At 35.1% G+C, this 23,718-nt stretch overlaps 1 protein-coding gene across 1 annotated transcript; it reads right to left on the bottom strand.

Annotated features, from left to right (window-relative positions):
• Window positions 1-2,666: 2,666 nt before the first annotated feature.
• Window positions 2,667-3,134, bottom strand: LOC126657055 (uncharacterized). The gene has a single exon (XM_050351679.1). It carries the CDS (start codon window positions 3,132-3,134, stop codon window positions 2,667-2,669), a length of 468 nt encoding a protein of 155 aa, XP_050207636.1.
• Between the last annotated feature and the right edge of the window lie 20,584 nt (window positions 3,135-23,718).

The following is a 23,718-nucleotide window of genomic DNA, read 5'->3' as shown; positions in this document are numbered from 1 at the left end:
GAGCTTGAGATTACACGCAGGTTACGCAGCTACACGTATAGTATCATGAAATGATTTTCATCATTAATAACAATGCATTTCTAGTAAAAACAACGAATTAACAAGCTACTCACATTAGAGATGCAGATGGCTACAAACATATTTTTTGATGGCAACAAATATTACTAAGTGATGATTTAGTGTTTCATAAATTCAAAAAGAAAAAGTGATATATTAAATGATATTTTTTAATTTCGGGTGAAAAGAAATGATAAAGAGATAATACTGATTTAAATGTAAAATTCATGTCGGAATCATTTATATTTTAATGGGGTAATGTCAAAAAAATTCACCAACTTTACACGTTTTTTCATTTTAATCACGCCGTTTAAAAATCGTCATTTTGATCATACACTCACTACCAATTTTTCTCAAATTCATACACCGTTCAAAAATCTAAAAAGGTTGATGACGTGTCACTATCTGATTTGTTATGACATGTCACTATCCGGTTGCCAACTCATCATTTTCATAAATGAAGAATTTGAAGTTCAATGATTTTTTTGGCAAAAGGACTAAAAAATCCTTAAATTTATGCCTGAGAAATATAAATATATATCTTTAAACTTTGACTCGATGTGATTCAACCCCGAAACCTTTAAAATTAGATTAATTAAACCCTTTTAACTGCTATATATTTTGGACATAACACCGTCCATCCTCCGTTTCAAAAAAAAAGGACAAAAGGTCTAAAAATACCCCGAAATTTATGCTTGAGAAATTAATATGCCCTTAAATTTATGATTTTTTAACTCTTATTTTATACAATTGTTTAGCTAACAAATTTTAAATTTCAATAACTAAATTCATTTTTAATTTATTTTTGAATTTTATTTATCCATCTATTGTAATCTTTTATTTTAAAAAAAATATTGACAATTTAATATAAGAAAATTAAAAATGCTCATTTATATACTATATATAACATTATATAGTATATTTTCATTATTTTCATAAATTTAATATTTTTAATTTTTTAAGAAATAAATATTTTTATATATAGTGGTAGACTAGTAGATTTATTAAGAACCCCACCTTTTTTTTTAATATATATATATATATATACCAAAGGTGCAGAGAGGATGATTGCGTGTACTGTTCAGAAGAACATGAATGTGGAGCTAGAGTGTGGAAATGCAAATGAATGGATTAAATAAATGATAAATAAATGATGCACGAAAGAAATAACAATGAGCAGTAAAATTAATTCAAACAAAAGCTTAAACAGAAACATAAATTGTAAAAGTTAAGCATAAAGTTTACTTGTATTGAAGATTTGTAAAGGTGCTTTACAGTTTCCCGTAAGACCAGATTGTAAAATAAGCTACTGCTTATTAATTGTAAAGTACAAAATTAAAAAAATGATTGTAAAAAATGAGATACAATTTCTGGGGTTTGGGAGAAGAACTGGTTCTAGAGCTTTTGAATATTGAAGATTGAACAACCCAAAAACCTATTCGCAATTCCTTTTCTTTTTCTCTCTGAAAAAAGTGTGTGTCTTGCAAAGGCCTTCCTCTCTCCTTTTATAGAGCCTTGGGTCTTGTAAGATGCTTCTCCACTAGTGTAAGCATGTGGTCTAGGGCCATGTGCTTCATTTTGGAGGCTTGTAACGATTAGTAGCTGGCAGTGCCCCTCTTGTCATGAGTGGTAGCTGTCTGGAACCTCCTTTTTGTAATGTAATGAATAATTGAGCTTGAGTGGCTGGTTGATGGGGCCTTTGTCTCGAGTATCAATTATGCTTGTAGATGATAAGGCAGCACTCCATGTGATGTGGTGCTGTCACTTGTCGTTTTATACTTTTTACAAACCTTAAAAAAGGATATTTCATTACAAAGGATTTAATTACAATTACAAAACGCCTCCACAAAATAACAGATTTCTGATTTTCAAGATCAAATTGAAAAAGCTCTCTGTTAAGAGAAGAACAAGGGGGCTGTCGCGTTTCTGTTTGCAGAAAATGGAGAAGTTGATGTGAAGAAGAAAGAAAAATGGGGAGATGAGCGATGGAGATTGATCCACGTTGGCAGCTTTAGGGTTTTTTAAAAATTTGTTTCGATCGAAACAGTTGAATTTCGTTCGAAATTGTTGCGTTTCGATCGAAATTATAACGTTTCGATCGAAACAGTTATATTTATGAAGCTCACTGCCGATTTTGTCTTGATGATCCAGTGCACTTTTGCAATACAACTGTTTCTTTTGAAACAGCAAAATCTCGATCGAGAAATTGGAATTTCGATCGAGACAAAAAATGTTTCGAAAGAAACAGTTATTTTGTAAATGTGCACTGCTCAATTTTCTACTTCCTGCACATCACACAAACATAACACCCCGGCATCATATGGGAATAGCAAAAATATAAATTTAACTAACGAAAAACTAATGAAAACAAACAACACAACCATCACAAAAACAACACCCCGACATCATACGGAAAAAAGTAATAAAATTTAAACTCAACAAAATAAGAATTAAAGCAAAATAACACAAAGATCACATAATCAACGAAATGACACAAAATAAAGCAAATGCAAAAACATAAAAATAAGGTAAAAATGTCGAACCTCTCGGGATTGCCTCCCGAGTGCGCTTGTTTAAGGTCGAAAGCTCGACCGTCATCTTGATGAAGCTCACGAAAGGGGGGCGAGATAAGCTTTTTCACCAATTTGATCCGTCAAAGGTCCTAGATAGGGCTTGCAACGGTGTCCGTTGGCCTTAAACGGTTCACCCTTTTGATTTTCAAGTTCCAAAGCACCATTATTCGCCACGTTCCGAATCTTGAAAGGTCCACTCCACCGAGATTTCAATTTTCCCGGAAACAACTGCAACCTCGAATTGTACAACAACACAAAGGCTCCGACCTCAAAAGACTTCAGTGAGATGTGAGCGTCATGCCATTTCTTTGTTCTCTCTTTATAAAGCTTGGCATTCTCATAAGCATCAAACCGAAATTCATCCAACTCATTGAGTTGCAACAAACGCTTCTCACCCACCGCCTTAAAGTCATAATTCAATTTTTTAATCGCCCAATAAGCCTTGTGTTCTAATTCAACCGGCAAGTGACATCCCTTACCATACACAATCCGATAAGGCGACATACCGAGAGGTGTCTTAAATGTCGTGCGGTAGGCCCATAAGGCATCATCTAACTTGAGAGACCAATCCTTTCGAGTCCCATTTACCGTCTTCTAGAATCCTCTTCAATTCACGATTTGAAACCTCCACTTGGCCACTCGTTTGGGGATGATAGGGGGTAGCAACTCGGTGGTACACATTGTACTTTTTCATCAACGCTTCGAATTGCCGGTTGCAAAAATGTGATCCCCCATCACTAATGATAACCCTTGGAGTCCCAAATCGGTTTATTAGACGCTTGAGAAACTTCACGACCACCTTGGCGTCATTTGTAGGTAAAGCCTCTGCTTCTACCCATTTTGATACGTAATCCACACAAACCAAGATAAAAAGGTTCCCATGAGACATCGGAAATGGCCCCATGAAGTCTATACCCCATACATCAAAGATCTCTACTTCTTGAATTGAGGTTAATGGCATCTCATCTCGCTTGGAGATGTTGCCAACCCGTTGGCATCGGTTACAATAGCTCACGAAATCCTTGGCATCTCGGAATAGTGTTGGCCAAAAGAAACCACTCTCAAGCACTCTAGCGGCGGTCCTTGATGCCCCATAATGCCCGGCATAATCCGACTCATGAAAATGGCTCAAAATTGGCATCATTTCCTTCAAAGGCACACACCTCCGAATCATCCCATCACCACATATCTTGAAGAGATATGGTTCATCCCACAAAAAGCGTTTCACATCACTTAGAAATTTCTTCTTTTGATGGTATGATAAATCCGGTGGCATGACATTTGAAGCCAAGTAATTAGCTATATCCGCATACCAAGGTGTCTCCACTTCCGAGATTACCATCAACGTCTCATCCGGAAATCTCTCATTAATCTCCACTCCGATTGGGATTGCTTCCGGATTCTCAAGCCCAGAGAGGTGGTCCGCAACTACATTCTCCGTCCCCTTTTTATCCCGAATCTCGATGTCAAACTCTTGCATCAATAAGATCCACCGGATTAGAAGAGGCTTAGCATCTTGTTTTGCGAAAAGATGCCTCAATGCCGCGTGATCCGTGAAAACAATAGTCTTAGCCCCAAGAAGATAAGATTGAAACTTGTCAAGAGCAAAGACCACGGCGAGCATCTCCTTCTCCGTGGTGGTGTAGTTCAATTGAGCCCCCGCTAAAGTTCTACTAGCGTAATGGATCACATGGACTCTTTTATCCTTATGTTGTCCCAACACACACCCCAAAGCTTGGTCGCTTGCGTCGCACATGAGCTCAAATGGCAAATTCCAATCCGGAGATGAAATAATTGGAGCGGTCACAAGTGCCTCCTTCAATTTCCCAAATGCCTCATAACACTCCTTTGTGAACTCAAATGGGGCGTCTTTTACTAGAAGATTTGTCAACGGTCTTGCAATAGATGAGAAGTCTTTAATGAATCGCCGGTAAAAACCCGCATGGCCCAAAAATGCCCGGACTCCCTTCACCGTGATCGGGGCAACCAACTTCTCGATTACCTCCGTCTTAGCTCTATCGACCTCAATACCCTTCTCGGAAATCTTGTGCCCAAGCACAATACCCTCATCGACCATGAAATGGCATTTCTCCCAATTAAGCACCAATTTTGTTTCCTCACACCGCTTCAACACGCGTTCAAGATTCGCCAAGCACCTGTCAAAAGAATCACCAAAAACAGAAAAGTCATCCATAAATACCTCCATGATATCTTCAATCATATCATTGAAGATTGAGGTCATGCATCTCTAAAATGTGGCGGGTGCGTTGCATAGACCAAAAGGCATTCGTCGGTATGCAAAGGTACCGTAGGGGCATGTGAAGGTAGTCTTCTCTTGGTCTTCCGGGAAAATTAATATTTGGTTGTATCCGGAGTACCCATCAAGGAAACAATAAAACTTGTGACCTGCAACTCTTTCTAACATTTGGTCGATAAATGGTAGCGGAAAGTGATCTTTTCGAGTTTTTGTGTTGAGCTTTCGATAATCGATGCATACCCGCCAACCGGTTACCGTCCTTGTGGATATTTGCTCCCCTTTTTCATTCTCCACCATCGTGATACCTCCCTTTTTAGGTACACATTGAATTGGACTTACCCACTCACTATCGGAAATAGGGTAAATTATCCCGGCGTCGAGGAGCTTGACGATCTTTTTATGTACTTCCTTCATGTTCGGATTTACTCTTCGTTGCCTTTGAGTTGACTTCTTTGAATCGTCTTCAAGATGGATCTTATGCATCACAATTTGTGGACTTATGCCCCGAATGTCGGAGATTTGCCACCCCATTGCTAACACATGCTCCTTCACTACTTGCACAACTTGCTTCTCTTGAGCATCCGTTAACTTAGCGGAAATGATGATCGGGAGGGTTTTGTTTTCTCCAACGAAGGCGTACCGGAGGTGTGGTGGCAATGGCTTCATCTCCACAATTGGTGGCACAACGGAGGAGGGAGGAGTGATTCCCTCATTCTTAGTCAAATTCTCTTGTTCCGGCTCATCTTCGTAAGAATACTCATCATTGAGCTCATCGGAATAGAAAGTAACCTTTGAAAGTTGAGGAAAAGAAGTGTTGGATTTCAGTTTGCCTGTTTCTATCGAGATCTCCTCAGAAACCTCCTTAGAAACGTCTGTCTCGATCGAGACAGGTCTGTTTCGATAGAAACATGCATTTTTCATTTCTGCACTGTTTGTTTTCTGGTTCACTGTTTCTAAGGGACCCAAACCATTTCGAAAGAAACAGGCTTCTGAGAATTTCTGATGTACCAAACTCCCTTCCGTGCCCTCATTAAATGTCCCGATGCTCAATCTTAGTTGCTCCTCAACCATTTCATCAACCAATTCCATCCGCATGCATTCTTCCTCCTCGATGGTACTCTTCATGACTTTCTTCATATCAAACTCAACCGTTTCTTCATCGATTCTCAACGTCAATTTCCCACCATGGACATCAATCAAAGCTCTCCCGGTATTCATAAAGGGCCGCCCTAAGATGATTGGGCATTCCTTATCCACCGCATAATCCAAAATGACAAAATCAACCGGGAATATAAACTTATCGACCTTCACGAGAACATCTTCAACAATCCCATACGGCCTCTTCAATGAGTGATCCGCTAGTTGGAGTACCATCGAGGTGCTCTTTACGGTTTGATCTCCACATAATGCCCTGAAAAGAGTTAAAGGCATAAGATTAATGCTAGCACCAAGATCACATAAGCAATTTATAGAACTCATAGTGCCAATAGTGCAAGGTATAGAGAAACTCCCTGGGTCCTTCAACTTAGCCGGTAGATCGTTCAAAATGATTGAGCTACACATTTCTGGAATGGGAATCGTTGCACCACTATACAACTCAGTTTGTTGGTAATGATGTCCTTCAAGAACTTGGCATATTGCGGCATCTCTCGGAGTGCATCCGCCAAGCTAAGATTAATTTGCAATTTCTTGAAAATCTCAAGGAACTTATGAAATTTTTCGTTCCCTTGAGCTTTCTTTAACCGGCTTGGAAACGGGACCGGTGGTACAAACGGTGGTGGCGGTGGCGGCCTCACATAGGGCTCCTCAACCTCAATAGCCACCTCCTCACAAACAATAGGTGGCTCTTTACTAGAGCTAGCAACATCAATTACCACTTGAGGCGCATCCTCCTCAACAACATGTTTCTTACCATTGGCTTTTTTCAAGTTCCGCCCACTCCAAAGCTCTATCGCTTTTAGGTGTTCCCTTGGGTTGTTCTCCGTAGTAGAGGGCAATCCCCCTTGTGGTCTACCTTGAAGGGCTAGGCCAAGTTGGGAGATTTGAGTCTCAAGGATTTGGTTAGTAGCGGCTTGGTTCTTGTGAAGTTGTCTATTCTCAAGCTCCATCTTTTCTAACTTCTCCATCATCCTTGCCATCATATTTCCCTCATCCGTATTCCTTGGTTGGAACCCGGGAGGGTGTTGCGGTCTACCACCATAATTGTTCCCATGATTGGTGTTTCCTTGATAGTGACCTTGTTGTTGTGGAGGTCTATTTGGACCTTGAAAGCTTGAACCCGCTTGATTAGACCCTTGAGCATTGCCTTGCCCCTCTTGATTCCGCCATCCGAAATTTGGATGATTCCTCCATCCGGGGTTGTAGGTGTTGAAATAAGGATCATTAGCTTGCCTTTGCCCCCCAATGTAATTCACTTGCTCACTCAAGGCTTGACCCGTAACTAGGCATTCTCCTCCCGAATGACCAAAATCACCACAAAACTCACAACCGACTTGAACATAAGCCACCGGAGCATTTCTTTGCATAGAAGCGACTTGTTTCTTGAGAGCATCCACTTGAACTTGGAGCGAAGCATTTGCGGCTTTTATGGCCTCCATCTCTCTCACTTGATCAAGAGTCATGAGTGACTTTTGAGTGGGTGGCGCTCTTCTATCCATAGGACCTCAAGTACTACTAACCACGGCTAATTTTTCCACCAATTCAAAAGCTTCTTCATAAGTCTTTTGCATAAGCGAACCGCCCGAAGCCGCATCAATAGTAGCTCGAGTAGTGACATTTGTCCCATCATAGAATATTTGTATAACATGCTCTCTATTGAGCCGATGATGAGGCACACTCCGTTGTAAATCCTTGAACCGCTCCCACGCCTCATGAAGTGATTCTCCTTCAAATTGGACAAACTCAAGTATATCTTTAGTCAATTTTGTAGTCTTGCCATGAGGGAAATATTTGTTGAGAAAAGCTTGAGCCAACTCTCTCCAATTGTGAATAGACTCATTTGGTAGAGAATGTAACCAAATGCTAGCTTTGTCCCTCAAAGAGAAGGGGAACATCCGAAGCTTAATTTGGTCCGCCGTTATCCCATGAAACTTGAATGGGTTTAGAACACCCAAAAACTTGGCGATATGCTCATTAGGATCCTCGTGACTCAACCCAAAGAAGGCACAACGATTTTCTAAAAGCTGAATGGTACTCGGCTTGATCATCAAAAGTTGCCGCTTGAACCGGCATTGCAAAGCATCCAAAAGTGGAATTATCCACATCCGCCAAGAAAAACTCGCCCAAAATTTGTCTTTGTTGGTTTTGCACTTGTGCGTGCACTTGGGGTCGATCATCCCTTGGGTGGTCTTGTTGCCTTGGTCGGTTCACATTTCCTAATGGAGGAGCGGGTGGATATTGTTGTTCCCCTCCATCCATTAGAGGATTGAACCTCTCCTCTTCATCATAATTGTTTCCCTCGTTATTCATAACTTCGGGTATATGGGCTCTTCTTCTTACACCTCTTTCGAAGTTACCGAGGTTATCTTGGAACGGTTCTAGTGGTAGATTTGCTCGTCGCGTATTGTGCATACACGAAAATCAAAATCCCTACACAAACAAAAACAAGAAAACCGAGTGTAAACCACGAAAGACAATTAATAACAATAAAACCAAAAACAGAAAATAACGCTAACTCGACCGAATTTCAAAATACTTTCAATCAATTAAACGCAACCTTATCCCCGGCAACGGCGCCAAAAACTTGTTAGAGAATTTTCACTCGCTAACTTGTAGTACTCGACAAGTCGAGGTCGAACCCACAAGGACAAGAGGTTTAAAGTGAACGAACACGGATTTTAAAATTCAATTCGGAAAGCAACAAGTAAATTGATTTGAAGTAATAACTACGGAACTTTAAAATCAATTAAAATCAACAATTAACTACTAAGCAAAAAATTAAATAACTAAGCGATCAAATATTAAACGGGAAAAACAAATAGGTAGAAGGCGTTTAGAGGTTGCTAACTAGGTTTGAAAACGTTCCTAGGTAACCGGGGTTTATTTGGTAAATGGTTCGGGTCAAGTCTTTCTAAAATGCCTAATCCGCTCTCTCGAGTCCGCAATTAGAACTAATTGTAATTAAATTAATACACCGAAATCTAAATCGCTCTCGCGTAATTAGATTTCGATTATACTAATTGAATCTAATCACGAAGCTAACCTATAACCGATTAAGTCCTAAACCGCTCTCGCGTGATTAAGCCCTAATTAAGTGATTTGCTAATTCCGGGTAATTAAATGACTCTCGCCTAATTAATTAACCTTTAACCTAGGATTAGGAGATCAATCTATCCTAGGCATTAAGCATACAAATCACTACAAACCTTGAACCCAAATCAAAGCCTAGTCATCTAATCACAATCAAATTTCATAAACAACCCCTAAACAAGGGGGTTTAGCTACTAATCATAAACATGGTAACAATAACTAATAAGCAAGAAATAGGAATAAACATGGTGTAGAGATTAATTACCTTGTAATACTTGAAGACCCAAAACGTAAAAGAGATAATGAAGAACAATAATAAAAGAACCAATAATCTTCTATTAATAATAATAATCTTCAATCTACAATAAAGCTTGAAAAGTAACTTAGAACAAGTATAATTTGAAAAGCTAAGAATAGTAATCTAAGATGGGGGCTACAAAATTCTAATAATAGTGCATAACCTTAAAAATAGAAAAGAAGGGATCCTTTTATAGTTCAAGGACAAAAAGGGAATAAAAATACACTATATGACAAGTCTAAATGAGGTAGCCAATCAAAATAGATCACAAAAATTGTCCACATGTGCCTTTTTAGCTCCAAATCACGTATCTTCATTAATGAGCTGTTTCTATCGAAATAAAATGGTTTCTATAGAAACAGGCTTAGGTGAAAAGCTCACTGGATGCATTTCTGACATGGTTTCTGAGGAGATCTCGATAGAAACCAATCTGTCTCGATCGAGATTGACGTTTCTGAGGAGGTTTCTGAGGAAGTTTCGATAGAAACAAGCTCTGACTTGATCACTTCTGCTTCCTCTAGTCTTGATTGCTCCAATTACGCTCCAAATTGCCCGATTCTCGCCAATATGTACCTGAAACACTTCGACATGAAAATGAGCAATAAAACACCTTTAATGGACACTAATCATGGCATAATCACATCAAAATAGACCCACATAATAGGTGTAATTCTACACCTATCAAAAAGCTAGACCTATACAAATGAACCAAGACCTAGAACAACACTGCAGAACAGAAATCCAAGATTTGCTTAACAAAGGTTTGATTTACAAATCCAGATCACCTTGAAGTTGTGCAGCCTTTTATGTCTCTGAAGCTTCGGAGCAAGAGCGTGGTGTTCCACGATTGGTTATTAATTACAAACCCCTGAACAAAGTCCTTATGTGGATCAGATACCCCATTCCCAATAAAAATGACCTTTTATAAAAATTACATTCTGCATTCATTTTTTCAAAATTTGACATGAAATCTGGATTTTGGCAAATACAAATTGATCAGAAACATCGTTACAAAACTGCATTCACAGTCCCATTTAGCAATACGAGTGGAACGTCGTGCCATTTGGACTAAAAATGCGTCTTCTGAATTTCAAAGGATTATGAATGACATTTTTAATCCATTTTCCAAATTATGCATCGTTTACATTGATGATGTTCTAGTGTACTCAAATTCAATAGAACAACATTTCAAACATCTTGAAACATTCTTCCATGTTACAAAGAAAAATGGTTTAGTGGGTCTCCAAGATCAAAATATCACTTTTCCAAACTCGTGTTAGATTCCTAGGACATTATATTTTCCAAGGAACTGTCACACCAATCGAACGATCATTACAATTTACAAATAAATTTCCATATCAAATACTGGATAAAACACAATTACCAAGGTTTTTAGGAAGCTTGAATTATGTTTTGGATTTCTGTCCAAATATAAATCGTCTTGCTAAACCATTTCATGATAGGTTAAAAACAAATCCAGCACCGTGGAGACGAGCACACTCGGGTAGTCCAACAAATTAAATTACAAGTATCATGCATCCCATGCTTGCATATTGCTGATCCAACTGCACCTAAAATTCTTGAAACTGATGCATCAGATTTAGGTTATGGTGGAATTTTAAAACAATTACAAGACGAAAAAGAATGCATAGTACAGTTTACATCTGCACACCGGAATGACACCGAGAAGAATTATTCAACAATAAAAAAGGAAATTTTTTCCATTGTCAAGTGCATTTCAAAATTTCAAAGCAATTTACTAAATCAGAAATATTTATTACGAATTGATTGTAAATCTACAAAAGAAGTTTTACAAAAGGATGTCCAAAATATAACTTCTAAACAAATTTTTGCTCGTTGGCAAGCTATTTTGAGTATTTTTGATTTTGATATAGAATATATCAAAGGAGATAAAAATTTCATACCAGACTTCCTAACCAGAGAGTTCTTACAAAACACGACCTGATGCCTCCCAAAAAGAGCAAGGACAAAAAAACCTTTACAATTGCCCTCTACAAAACCAATCAAATCATGTATTGATATGGTCATAGAAGGGGAGAACGAAAATAAATTACAAGAGAGTTCTTCTTCAAGTACTCAACCAAGTTCTTCAGCTATCCAAGACTGGGTAGCATCTCTTTCCAAATCGCCAGAAATACTACTAGCATTACAAAATCTTACAAGTCAGCCAGCACCGGCATAAACATCAGGTCTGACAACTGAACTTGTTTCTACAAACAAAGAGAATGGAATTTCAGTACAAAAACCCGCTTCTCAAAAAAATTTACAAAGCAACTCAACACAATCTTCACAGATTGTTTTATGTCAACAAATTACAAAATCAGTTTCTCAGTATTTTCTGAAAACAAATTTCCAAAATGTACTAACCATAAAGGAAGAATTTTTTCATAAAAACCCCCTCGTGGCAATACAAAATGTTTTTCCAAATGGCTGGTATTTCAAACCATGGGATTTACAAAAATCCCAGTCCTACTACCAAGCAATTTTGGAGGTGATAAATTATGTCGCCTTCAAACATTTTACTTCCAAGACAAGGACCATCAAGATCCTTCATATTCCACTTGCAAGATATAGAACATAAAATACATCCAATTAACTCAGCAAATACCAATCCATTTCTCAATCAAATTGAAAACTAAAAGCTTTACCTTCAGCATATGGATGTTAGCTTCACAAACGAACTTGAATCATCAAAAATGGTTGTCGGATTGTTGAGATATCCTTGCCGCCGTGATGAGTGCCCAAGATGATGAAGATGGCGTTGATGACTTCGGTAGAAGGAAGAAGATGGAGTTTTTGATTTCCATTTGATTTTTTTTGTTTTTCTATCTTTAGTTATGCTAGAGAATTCTTGAAAAGGTGGAGGATTAGGTGCCTTTTTCCTATTAGTTTTGTGGGAGAAAAGTCTATATAAATGCTTAGATTTAGCACCTCTTCCCACTAAATCCTTCAACTTTTAATTTTTCCAATTAAATTCCAAAATGTTATCGTAATTAAATGGAACTTTGACGACTATTTTTTATTGATAAATAACGTACTATATCTTATTATTTATTTATCCGGGTCCAAATAATTTATTTATGTCCTGCCAAATTATGTTATCAACGTTTTTCTTGTCCCTCTAAGAATTTATGAGGACCTTGAAAGAATGCTTAATTCGTTTTGGTGGGGTCGTGACCAAGCTACAAAAAAGGGGATCAATTTGGGCAAGTTGGGATAGACTTTGAATTCCGAAGAAATTTGGCGGGATGGGGTTCAAGAATATTCGTGATTTCAACGTGGCTATGCTTTCTCGTCAAGCTTGGCGGCTTATTAAAATGGAAAATAATCTCATCGCAAAAGTTTTTAAAGCAAAATATTTTCCAAATTCTTCTTTTCTAGAGGCTAAATTGGGTTCGAATACAAGCTATGTGTGGCGTAGAATAATTGAAGCTCAAGCGATCATGATAAAGGGAGTCCGTGTAAAAATAGTCAATGGGCGGAAGACTCGGGTTTGAGGCAGCCCCTAGATTGATAATGCTAACAGTGGGCTTATTTCGACTTCGATGCCGATTGAGCTTGCTAATGCCAAAGTGTGTGATTTGTTTGAGATTTATATAAGAGAATGGGATGTTGGGTTAGTAAGAGATGTCTTTAACAGTGATGGTGTGGGGAATATTCTAAAACTTCCTCTTAGTAGTAGAGACATTGAAGACGACTGAGATGGAAGTTTGAAGTGAAGGGCTGTTTCTCGGTAAAGAGTTGTTATAGGGCGATCCGTGGAGAGGTCCTCAGTCCGTATAGCTCAGTTTGGTCGAATATCTGGAAACTTCTGATCCCGCTTCACATTCGAAACTCCTTATGGCGGGTTTGTATGGATTTTCTCCCCACGGCAGTTGCCTTAAATCGCAAGAAATTTTCATCTTTGAGCATGTCCAGTTTGTGGGTGTGGGGAAGAGTTTACTGCCCATCTTCTTTTTTCTTGCCAGTTGGCGAGGGAGTGTTGGAGTATTGTTCAAGTCTCGTCGCTGATTGCAGGAACAGTAGTGAAGGAATGGGTTGAAAATTGGCTGTCAGCTCTGGCTTTGGAGGATCGTGTTCTTGTGGTTTTAATCTGTTGGCACCTTTGGTTAAACCGCAACACCGTTGTTTGGAGTCAAAAAACAGGTTCAGCTGAGTCGGTTATGGCGTCGGCAGTAGCTCAGCTTACTGCTTGGAGAGTTGCTCGTCTCCCTGCTGTGAATTTGAGATTTGTCACTTTATCCAACGATGATGGAAAAGTGTTGTGGTCTCCTCCTGAAGTTGGATGGTTAAAAGCTAATGTGGATGCAGCAAATTTCTCGGATAATTCAGGTACGTGTGTGGGAATTGTGGTTAGGGATTGAACTGGAGCTTTGATACAAGCTAGACAAGTTTGTTATCAAGGCAGTGTTAATCCAAGAATGGTGGAGGCAATGGGTATCCGAGAAGCTTTGAGCTGGCTTAAGGATATTCCGAATTTGGTGGTTGAGTCGGATGCAATGTAGGTAATTTTAGATATTCGGAATCCGGATTCCTCGGAGTCTGATATCATTGTGGATGATTGTGTCCATTTAGCAAAGCCGTTGAGTAACGTTAATTTTATTTTTTTGAGACGATCTGCGAATCAGGCAACGCATATTCTTGCGCAGAATGCCCGTTCCATACCAGGTCTTCAGGAGTGGTCTTGTCATTTTCCTGTTTTTCTCAGCAATGTAACTGCTTCGGAGTTCTAGTAAAGTCCTATTTGATTCTAAAAAAATTAGGTTTCGATTCGTTTAGTTGTGTTTTGATTTATTTTAATAAGTATTTTAATTTCAAATATTATTTAATTATTGATATTTAAATGAAGAAGAGGGTGAAATGTGCTAAAAGAATTTATAAATATAAAATTGGTAAGTTTTTAAACATTAAGGATGTTTTTGAATTTTTTTCTTATGTGCCACGTCAACAGTTAACAGAGATTTTGGACGGAAGGGCTTTTTTATTCAAAAATAAAAATTAAAGGGTCGATTTGTATCCAAACTAAAGGGCTATTTTGTAATTTTTGAAAAACTATGAGGGTTTTTTTGTATCTTCGGCCTATATATAAAACTGACACTAATGTTTCAAATTAAATTCAAAAAAATGATAACTATAGAACTGACACTAATTTTGGAAACTTATATTCACAAGAGGTAGAAAAAAAATGATTGTTACTAACTGATGGAAACCATAATATTATGAGCCGAGTCTTGTGGGATTCGCCCACCGAGACGAATCTCAAGACTCGTTGAAGAATCTGAATATGATTTAATACCGAAAATAAAGAAAACTTTAAAAAACCAATCTTCTAGAAGAACATGAAACACATTCTTATTAGCAATCACATTCATAAATAGATTTACATGTCAAATCCCTTTCCTATTTGAATTCTAATACTAAATAGGAATCCCTTTCCTATTTAGATTCTATAAGATATTCTCTCACTACCACTATATAAGGAGTTTGAGGTAATGCCTAAAACACATAATTTACAATAATTACAAATATTCTCCCTTAAGCCTAAACTGAATTAAGCATCAGAGAGCTAATCGGACAAACCGTCTGATTAGCCAACTACACTGTTTTGCAGGATTAATGCCGTCGAGATGCCGGAATCCATCAATTGGCGCCGTCTATGGGAAAAGTTTGAAAACTTCAAACTGGAAGGAGTTTTTTGAATTTAAAATAAATTCTCATTGAAAGATGACATTCGACGGGACTAATTTAAAGGAAGAACAAATATAACTGACAAATCTACAAATCGAAAGAGTTGAAAATATCAGGTCATATTATTGTCGGCCGAAATTAAAAAACAAAAAGGAGAACGTGATCAAGAATAATAAAGTCATTAAAAAAAGGAATTATATGAACACTAGCAGGTTAAATTAAAGAGAGGAAGCAGGCACGTGAAGTCAACTGGATTGTTGGCCAAATTAACGAAGCAGGTGATTAAAGAAGCAGATGACATGTTTGTTGCCTAAATGAAAAAGAAATGCAGGTTTGGCCAATAAAAAATTGGAATGGCCATTTAATATTTTGAAAGCATGTCAAATTGCTTGCTGAGTGAGATAATGACTCGCTTGAGACGTTTATGTCTCGCTCGAAACACCGCGATAAAAATTATATTCTGAATTGACGAATCAGAGATATTATTTTATTATCAGCGGGAACTAAATCACGATAAATTTTTATATATTTTGTCTTATATTAAATTAGGTTCAATGCTTTTTATGATCCTTGGAATAATGCATGATGAACTTTTTCACATATCCTGAAATTTCGCATGCAATATATTAAAATTTCGTTATCGATTTTGATTTCAAAATCAAAGAAAAAAAATATATATAATAAAATATTCATTTAGTTTAACTCACACTTTCATATGACTTCAAGTATATTATGCTTTCGATTTTAAAATTTAAAATAAATTTATTATATGCTAAGACATTTTTCTGGCTAGAATATATATATATATATATATATATATATAGCCAAATATGGCTTAATAAAGAAGAGACTCTGCCTAATAAGACGAGATCAAAAATATAAAATTTTAGGAACACTAAAAAGAATAAAAGGAAAAAATCACGAAAATCAGGTGAACAACGCCCGAGAGGCAAAGAGGGAAGTAGCCCGAGAGGCGAAGCCTGAAAGTCAAACCAAAGGCGAAACAAACATATTGATGAAGAAGGAAAGAAGAGATTGATCTGGCCGAATCCTGAAGAAAACCCCAAGAGGAAAGAAGAGATAGATCCGGCCGAATCCTGAAGAAAACACCAAGAGGGAAAGAAGAGATAGATACGGCCGAATCCTGAAGAAAAACCCCAAGAGGGAAAGAATGAAGAATGAAGTAGAAGTCAAATGTCCCATCATCAAGTATAGACTTTTTGTCATATCCGATGGTGCCAATCGCCCATTTTCAAGAATAGACGTTTGTCATACCCAACAGTGCGAAATATCTTTAATTCATACAACGTAGCAAAGCAGAAAGGAATCGGAATAAATAAACGCGAAACGCCAAAAAACCAGAGTATAGATTTACTCTAACTTAAAGGCGAAACGCCAAAAAACGGAGTATAGATTTACTTTAAAAATAAAAGAAAAACGCCAAAAACAGAGTTTAGATTAACTCTAAAGGCGAAATATCAAAGATCAAAATCAACTCGAAGCAAAATGCCAAGGCGAATTAAATAGATAAAGCAAAATAAAGCGAAAGGCAAATCAACTAAATAAAGTAAAATAAAGCGAAGGGCGATACGCCAAGAAATAGAGGAATGCGAAAGAAAGGGCTAATAATCACCCATGGCACCTCAACTTTGGGGGTGCGGGCGCTAAACCCCCCGAAGTAAAAAAACGGGCAGTAAACTCCCTGAACTTTGAGGCGGCGCTCACTAAACCCCTTTTGGACGAAATATGACCAAAATACCCCCGGCGCCGTTTTTTTTGGTCAACTGACTTTTTTTTCAAAAAAAATCTGACACTGTCACATCAGCTGCCACGTCAGTAAAATACCTTAAAAATTTCAAACACCCAAAATACCCCTAATTTGATTTAGAAAAAGACAAAAAAAAACAAATCAACCCAATCTAAATCAAAAGATTAACTCAACACCCGACCGGACCACCTCCACCCGACCGGACCACACCGGAAAATTTTTCCGATCATCTTCTCCGTTGAAGATGACCGGAAAAATTTTCCGGTCATCTGCCGGATCTGTTCCTCAAGAGGAACAGATCGCGGGATCTGTTCCTCAAGAGGAACAGATCCGGCGATCTGTTCCTCAGGAACAGATCCGGCGACGGATCTGTTCCTGAGGAACAGATCCCTCGTCGTCTGTTCCTCAGTGAGGAACAGACGACGGTCTGTTCCTCAGTGAGGAACAGACGATCTGTTCCTCACTTGAGGAACAGACCACGATCTGTTCCTCACTGAGGAACAGATCGGATCTGTTCCTCACTGAGGAACAGTGAGGAACGGATCCCGGCGGCGGTGGTGGTTATGGTGGCGGCGGCAGTTGTGGTGGCGGTGGTGGTGGTTGTGATGGCGGTTCGGGTGAAAGTGGTTTGGTTGAATTCATTGGGTTGATTTGATTGGGTTGGGTGTTTTAGGGGTATTTTAGGTGTTTTAATTTTTTAGGGTAGTTTGGTGACGTGGCAGCTGACGTGGCGCCACTATTTATTTATTTTTTTTTTTGAAAAAAAAGTCAGTTGACCAAAAAAACGGCGCCGGGGGTATTTTGGTCATATTTCGTCCAAAAGGGGTTTAGTGAGCGCCGCCTCAAAGTTCAGGGAGTTTACTGCCCGTTTTTTTACTTCGGGGGGTTTAGCGCCCGCACCCCCAAAGTTGAGGTGCCATGGGTGATTATTAGCCGAAAGAAAGAGAAACGCCGAAAAATAAGAGGAATGCGAAAGAAATGAAAAACGCCAAAAAGTAAGAGGAATGCGAAAAAAAGGCGAAATGCCAAAACAAAATGAATGCGAAAACGCTAAAATCAAAAGAAATAAGGATACGTGCCTAAATCAACGAATCACAGGCAACTCGCCCAAATCAGAGGAACAAATCTTAAAAAGGAAGGCGATCCGCCCAAAAAGAATCAAAATCAAGAAAAATCAACGAAATAAATTGAAGACATGATCTAAAAAACCGGCATAAATACCTTTGAGATCAGTGTATTTGTGGAGGAGATCGAAGGACTCATATCTGTCCAAAGAAGAAAACAGAACTCTTAAAATGAAAAAGAATTGCATAAAGGAAAACAAGAAGAGTTACTTTGAACAAACAATTACCCATTAAAAGAGTAAACATTAACTGGCATTCAAAGATAACACCAAGATAAAGGTTTCACCCCTAAGATGTTAGTTTCGCCAAATATAATGACACCACCTAAATAAAAGAAAGCTGGAATAAAAGACTTCGATTAATGAAAATAAAGACAAGCACAAAAAACACACGAATGTTGAAATCTGAAAACCAAGAAAAGAAGAATGAAGATCAAGAATAACGAGGAATAAACAAGAAACTTAAAATCACAACCAACGAAGATCAAACATAGCAAATCAAATGGAAAATAAGGAGTAATGCGGCAGTAAAGAAGAATCGACCGAGTACTAAACAAAAAAGGTTCAAAACCCTGAAATAAAAAGAATAAAAGTTTCGCGCAAAAAAGAGGGTTTGCCCAATAAGGGCTGGGTTCCACCCCAAAGAAGAATGAAGTTTCTCCCAAGATGAGGGAACACCCAAAGATAAGGGTTCGCCCAGTACAAGGGCTTCACCCACTAATGAAGATTCATATAGTATAAAAGTTTCACCAAATGATGAGGAGTCGCCACATAAATTTTGCCTATAAAAACAATAAAAAAAGACAATAAGTCTCGCCAAGAGAATGAGCTTCGCCAAAGGAAATTGCCAAGGTGGATCTCAACAAAGAAAAAAAAATAAACAATTAAAAGTTCAAAAGGCCGATGGATCGAATCACAAAATTGATTGGAAATGAGAAGACAATTGAAGAAATTTCAAGAACACAAAACAATCAAAACATGAACAACGGAATACCTGTAGATAAGATATCAAAATAAATCTAAAAGATTCGTCAAGAGTTTTGCCAAAAAAAGAGGAGTCGCCAAGGCGAAACTGAAATTAAAAAGGAAAAAGTAAAAATTAAACAAGGCATTAATATCCACACATTAGCTTACTTGCGGGAGGGGGATAATGATGGAAACCAGAATATTATGAGCCGAGTCTTGTGGGATTCGCCCACCGAGACGAATCTCGAGACCAATCTATTTATTTAATACCGAAAATAAAGGAGATTCTAGAAGACCAATCTTCTAGAAGAACAGGAAACACATTCCTATTAGGCATCACTTCCTAAATAGATTTACATGTTAAATTCCTTTTTTATTTGAATTCTAATGCTAAATAGGAATCCATTTCCTATTTAGATTCTATAAGGTATTCTCTCACTACCACTATATAAGGAGTTTGAGGTAATGCCTAAAAAACACACAATCTATACTATAATATAATCTTGAATTCCAAATTAATTTTAACAAGTGGATCGACTACAACTTGCCATGTGGCAATTACTCATTTAAAATTAATTTATTATTTTATTAAAAAATCTAATAATTAATATTTTTTAAGTTATAAAATATGAAAAGTTAAAACTTGCAATAATTAAATTTGTTTCATAACTTATAAATATTAATAGTATATAAAAACTCTTAAGATTTTATAACTTATAAACATGAAAAAAGAAACTCTTCAAATTTCATCGCCATCAAATTTATAAAATTCTATAAGTTTAAATTTATATAACCTTGAACTCCAAATTAATTTTGACAAGTGGATCGACTACAAATTGCCATGTGGCAATTACTCATTTAAAATTAATTTATTATTTTATTAAAAAATTTAATAATTAGTATTTTTTAAGTTATAAAATATGAAAAGTTAAAACTTGCAATAATTAAATTTGTTTCATAACTTATAAATATTAATAGTATAGATAAACTCTTAAGATTTTATAACTTATAAACATGAAAAAAGAAACTCTTCAAATTTCATCGCCATCAAATTTATAAAATTCTATAAGTTTAAATTTAAATTAAATTAAATTAAACTTTTTTATTTTTAATATATAATAATATAAAAATATTTTATTTCTCATAATTTAAAAATACATCCTATTGAATATTACATATTTTAAAATAATATTATAAGAATTAAAAAATTAAATTATGAAAACTAAAATACTTTTATTTCATTATATGCTATAAATATGAATAATTTTAAAACTAAATTTAGTTAATTAAAATTTAGAGTTATAGAATTTTATAATGTGATAGTTATAAAATTTGAAGAGTTTCTATTTATGTTTATAAGTTATAAAATATTAAGAATTTTTTAATATTATTAACATTTATAGGTTATGAAACCAGATGTATTAATTTTTTTTTAACTTTTTATATTTTAAAAAATAAGTTTTGTATAAGATCTAACTTTTCATATTTTTCAATTAATTACATATATAAGTGTATATACATATAAATCCATGCACACATATTTAATTATAAACAAATATGGGTTTTTAGAGTTTTTTATATCTATTTCTTTCTATTTTTTCATACTTGATATTGTCTCATGCAACTTTTTCCCGCAATAAAAGAGTGTTTAATCATTCATAATGAAGTACGCTTGGAGTAAGTATCGTTTATCTTTTTGAAATTGTTTAGTTTATGTGTATGGTTGTTGTTGTTGTTGTATTTTAATTTATTTAGTGACATGTGACCTAACTTGCTAAAGAATTCAAAGAAATGAGGATTGACAGCCATTGGAATATATATATTTTAGACATGAACCATACAATCGTAATTATATGATTTTAATGATAATGCTGATTTTATAAAGTTCATCAAAACAATTTAACACAAAAGATTTTATGTTTTGAATTGAATTGATTTAAGGTTGACAATTATTTTCCATCAAATGTCTTTTTTATTTATTTATATGACATCTCTTTTCTTTATTATATTTAAAAAAAATATGTTAATAAAAATATTGATTGTGAATTTTAAATGTTTAATTATAATATCATTATTTATATGTTATGAAATATGAAATATTTTTGAAATTGAATAAAAGTAATTAAAATTTAATCTTATTAAATTATTTTAAAGAAAATAACAAAAATGTCAAAAAATGGACCACTTTTCCACACGATAACATAGTTTTTGGAATCTTTACATTTGTAACATTCCATGTAAAAATATTTCAGCAGTACCATTATGTTGACACGTGAGCTTGGAATGGTGCACCTGCTGTTGCACTAAGCAACACATTGACCCGCTTGGGTCATTTCCTTTATTTTTTTTGTGTTTTACTAATAAAACAAAACTCTTATAATACTTATATCAATGATTTTTTTTAATAAAACACAAATTTTATTATATCTACTTATTTAATTTTTAAAAAGTTACAAATTTTAATTTAAAATATAAATATATTAAATATATTTAATTTTAAAAATACAAAAATATATAATAATACAATTTTAAAAAATATACTTTTATAAATTATTTATCAAATTTATTGTTGATACATTCCGAATAGAGGTTGATGCATGAATAATATATTTTTCATGTATAAATTATGTATTGACGATGTATCAACTATGTATAAATAATATATAACAATGTATTAAAAATATATCTATTAAAATATTTAAAAAATATATATTATATATAAATTATATATCAACGATATATCTATATAAGTACTTTTAAAAATTGTATCTATCATGTGTAAATTATGTGTCGGCGATAGATACACGTGTCACACCATAATGCTCCCTCCAAGCGTAATCTCTACAAAATCTAATTTCCCTATCACTTTATGTGTCCTCATTTTATTGAGATGATGTTGGTGAAAAATTATCAAATATGTATATGAACAACATATGTAATAAAACTAAAAAAAGACGTATAAAAACAAGAAAAAAAATTCGAACAATCAAATATGTATCAAATATGTGTCGGAGATGTATCAAATATATACCAGAAGTGTATCAAATATGTGTCGGAAATGTATCAAATATGTATCGAAAATGTATCAATTTTCTTTTTCAAATGCCATTTTAATGTATCAATATATATCGGTTAATTCAATTAAATCAATAAAAATAAAAGATAACAATTTAAAATTTTATTAATTAAACTCTAATTTACTACATCTAATTCACTTTCTCGATTTGATATTTTTTATATTAAAATGTATATGTCATGTATAAAATATGTATCGTAAATGTATAAACATATAAATAGATTGACCGAATTAGTCGATTGATTCAATTGAATCGTTAAAACTAAAAGATAAAAAAAGAGTTTCGTTAATTCGCTTAATTAAACTCCAATTTTACTACATATAATTAATTTACCTACGCTCCATTTAACTATTTATATTTTAAAATAAAATATTAATAATTATGATATGAATGTAAGAGAAATAGATGGAGTATATAAACAAACAGAGCTATTACTATTTTTAATGAAAAAAAAAAGAAAAATAATTTGCTTTAAAAAGGTATGTTCATATAACCCTCATTCATTAACTTTGTAAGTTTAAATCTTGCCCTGTCCTCCTTACCCTTTCTCTCTCTATCTTAATGTCAAATTCTAAAGAGAATTTCAGTCCAAGACCCACACAAACTTATTAAACTATAATCTTATATCTTCCAGTTAATAAAATGGTGAAACCAACAAACTTTTAATTTTAATGCTAGCATTCAGACTTTTCAGCAAAAAATTCTCTTCCAATAAAGTGACAAAAAGAGAAAGTTGGTTTCTCTCCAGAAACCAAAACCCTACTAATATTGATATGTAATTCCATTATTTCAATTGGATTCCCTCTAAAATAAACTATCATAATCTCGCCAGAAATATATTTTGATTTTTGAGAAAATAATCAGTTAATAAATGACTAAAGAGAAATGATAGCTTAAGAGGAAAACCTAGATGATGAGCTTTCAGAGACCCAACGAGTAAAGGGAGACTACTGAGTTGGTTGGACAAGTGTCAGCTTGTGGAAGATGGCAGTAAATGAAAACAAAATGGCTTTTGTGGTATTAATTGATATAATCATGTTGACAAAGAAATAACTCTAGTTAAGATGGTAATTGGTGAAAAAGAATTATAATTTATGACTTTTTTTGTTATTTTCTCATTATTTTATTGTTTTGGTTATGAAATTTAATGAATTTTATTTAAAATTTAATGAAATTTCCTTAAAGTTTATGAGCAATTCTAATTTACGTTTAAAAGGTATGAAATGTGACGAATTTTTATTAATGTATTAAATATATGAAATTTGAAGAATTTTTATTATATTTAAAACTTATGAAATTTATCAAGTTTACAAATTATGATATAGAGAATTTTTTTTAAATTATTAAAATCACCTGCGCAACGCGCGGGCATCGACCTGATTTACAATAAATATAAATATTCTCCCTTAAGCCTAAACTGACTTAAGCATCGGAGAGCGAATCGGAAAAACCGTCTGATTGGCCATCTACATTGTTTTAAAGGATTAACGCCGTCGAGTCCATCACTAACTATTAACTTACCATTCATCAAAAAAAAAAAACTATTAACTTACCAGTAAGTAATTTCAAAAAAACAAAAAAAAACTTACCAGTAAGACAATGTTTATAGCATTGCTGCTTGGTTATACAAACCGAAACAAAC

The sequence above is a fragment of the Mercurialis annua genome, linkage group LG7, assembly GCF_937616625.2.
Source record: "Mercurialis annua linkage group LG7, ddMerAnnu1.2, whole genome shotgun sequence".
Taxonomy (NCBI): domain Eukaryota; kingdom Viridiplantae; phylum Streptophyta; class Magnoliopsida; order Malpighiales; family Euphorbiaceae; genus Mercurialis; species Mercurialis annua.
The sequence above is the reverse complement of the archived record's forward strand: the minus strand, read 5'-3'. Positions and strand labels throughout refer to the sequence as shown.

Coding starts and splice junctions, on each gene's coding strand:
- LOC126657055 (XM_050351679.1), bottom strand. CDS start 3,134: ATGTCGCCTTATCGGATTGTGTATGGTAAGGGATGTCACTTGCCGGTT.